Source organism: Aplysia californica, unplaced genomic scaffold (genome assembly GCF_000002075.1).
Source record: "Aplysia californica isolate F4 #8 unplaced genomic scaffold, AplCal3.0 scaffold00784, whole genome shotgun sequence".
Taxonomy (NCBI): Eukaryota; Metazoa; Mollusca; class Gastropoda; order Aplysiida; family Aplysiidae; genus Aplysia; species Aplysia californica.
Genome location: NW_004798054.1, coordinates 270,345 through 272,993, shown reverse-complemented (window position 1 = coordinate 272,993; position 2,649 = coordinate 270,345). Strand labels below are relative to the sequence as shown.

Below are 2,649 nucleotides of genomic sequence, written 5' to 3'. Positions count from 1 at the left end.
GAGTGAGTAGTGTTATGCTACAGATGAGGTTGAGAGTGAGTAGTGTTTTGCTACAGATGAGGTTGAGAGTGAGCAGTGTTATGCTACAGATGAGGTTGAGAGTGAGCAGTGTTTTGCTACAAATGAGGTTGAGAGTGAGTAGTGTTATGCTACAGATGAGGTTGAGAGTGAGTAGTGTTATGCTACAGATGAGGTTGAGAGTGAGTAGTGTTATGCTACAAATGAGGTTGAGAGTGAGTAGTGTTATGCTACAAATGAGGTTGAGAGTGAGTAGTGTTTTGCTACAAATGAGGTTGAGAGTGAGTAGTGTTTTGCTACAAATGGCTCCCTCATCCACACACTATTAGTTGCTGCCTCGTGTTCTGTGCTTGTAAAATGAGGGGGGGAGTAAATTCAAGTTATTTTTACTTAGTCTGAAAACATTTTTGCTTCCTGGGTACTGACAGTGTGACTTGTGTAACTGCCCTCGTTATTTCATGTTCATGCTGTGGGTGTGAGGCTAGAAATTCTCGTTTGAAATAGAGAGGTTTGTTCCCCTTACGTTGTAGCTTTGTGCTGTGGGCGGCAGGAGAAAACCGCCACTGGTAGGATTTACTTGTGCGGCTTACTTATGAGTTTATCTATTCTTTCTTTCATTTTTCACTCGTTCACTTTTTGATCATTTTTTGTATCAGTGTGGTTTTCTTCACTTCAAACGTTGACTGTTTGACTTGTAACAAGTTGTTCTATGTGTGTGAGTGACTGGGACAAGGATCCAAATGTCGTACAGGCTTATTTAGACTAGAGATAATTTGGAAGATAATGAAAATCTTATTTTTGGGAAATTTGAGACTGGTGCAGATATCAACTCATCAATCATTGTTCTCCATCCTCACAAAATCTTTCACACCAATTCTTCTTCTAAGTATGTTTTTAAAAGCTTTTAAAATACATATCCATTACGTAATATTATGGAATGGCGTTGATTTTTTACATTTTTCTCAAAAGCGGTTGGAGCTCACCCCTTTGCTTACAAACGTGGCCATATCTCAAAAACTGAGATATCTGAAAAATGAAAAAAAACAAAAAACGACAGAAGCACCACCAGGAAATTCAATTCTCTACAGAAATGCAATAAACTACAAAAGTAAAAAAATTGCACATGTTGAATGTTTGCTCAGGCACGGACACACATATAATATACTGCAGGACACAATATATAGATTTCTACTGCAGGGTGGGGTGATGCTCCTGCTCTTGACAACTGGTCTTGACATTGAATGATATATGTTTCGTCGCTCATTTTCCTTTTGGGAATGTTCATACCTATGTATTATATCAGAATTAGTTACTTATTTCTCAGCATCTGGATGAAAAGAGAATTTTTTCCCATTTGATTTTGCCATTTACTCTAGCAAAACTAGAAATACTGTTACAGTTTCTGTGGAAATCCAGGAAAATTTATCTGCATTCTCACGCCGCCTCTTTCTTCTCTCCTTCCAGGACCGGTATGGATGATGTGCTCCAAGGTGACTCTATGGCTAGCTGTAAAATCTTCGTGTTTGCCCCCCCCCCCTCCGATCCCCGTCTGTTGGATCTAGAAGTGGCTGCTGGTTTGCCTCTGACTACATGGAAGCTGTGACATTGACATGGTTTTGTTTTTGTTCATTTTGGGTTTTTTATGTGGAGTTTTTTAATTGTTTGTTTTTGGTTGCTCTTGAGATATCTGTGATCACGGATACTTTGCCATGATTTCCTTCAATCATCGGTTACGGAATTATGATATTCCGGAAAATCAATCAAACTCGTATGGAGTGTACCCCATTCTGGATTTCAAAAAGAGAAGAGGGTGTTGGTCAAGAATATGAGATGGGAGTTTGTGTGGCTGATGTACTGTAGAGAACATTGAAAATCTTCCTGCAAAGATCTATTTAAATTCAATCTCAGAGCAAGAGTTTTTGTACAGTCTGAGCACTGGAACCGACAGCAACTAGATTGGTTTTTTAATCTCCATAACTGCGAGCCGCATTCTTTTGTATGGAGTTGTTTTTTTTTTTAATGAATTGGGAGGGAGAGAAGAGTGACCATGTAGAACAGGGACCTGCTGCCAGCTAGCTGTCTGTGATCGTGTAGAACAGGGACCTGCTGCCAGCTAGCTGTCTGTGACCGTGTAGAACAGGGACTTGCCGTCAGCTAGCTGTCTGTGACCGTGTAGAACAGGGACTTGCCGTCAGCTAGCTGTCTGTGACCGTGTAGAACAGGGACTTGCTGCCAGCTAACTGTCTGTTCTATGGTATCAGGCTGATATCTTACTGTGAAGGGAAACCGTGGACGGGTAAACAAGTTGGTAATTTAATCTTGTGGTGTTTTGTTGGTTTTTCTTTTTTTTGTTCTGTAATAGAATATCTCTAGGTGTACATCCATACACTGAGTCATAGTCGTAGCGACTGAGGAAACATGCATTTAAAAAAAATATTGAGAAGAAAAAAATAATGATGCACCCTCTAGCTTTGTTCTAGCTTTGTTCCAGCTTTGTTCTAGCTTTGTGTGCCCAGAGTTGTTGTGAGAGTCCACTAGTGTCACTGAGCCAGAGAACTCTGACAACACTCTGCTGTAGACGCTCAGGGCATTTGTGTCCCCCCTCTCCCCATCACCCTCGGCATTAAGGGG

At 40.7% G+C, this 2,649-nt stretch overlaps 1 protein-coding gene across 4 annotated transcripts in view; it reads left to right on the top strand.

The window, feature by feature from the left end:
* The window catches only part of LOC101846538 (ADP-ribosylation factor GTPase-activating protein 2), a 39,299-nt gene extending 36,838 nt beyond the window's left edge, over positions 1-2,461 (top strand). For all 4 annotated transcript variants that reach the window (XM_035972660.1, XM_013088666.2, XM_005109500.3 and 1 more), the window contains one exon: positions 1,483-2,461. In XM_035972660.1, coding sequence (XP_035828553.1) covers positions 1,483-1,497 — 15 coding nt within the window. In that variant the 3' untranslated portion in view covers positions 1,498-2,461. The remainder of the gene's footprint in view (positions 1-1,482) is intronic.
* Positions 2,462-2,649: the final 188 nt, after the last annotated feature.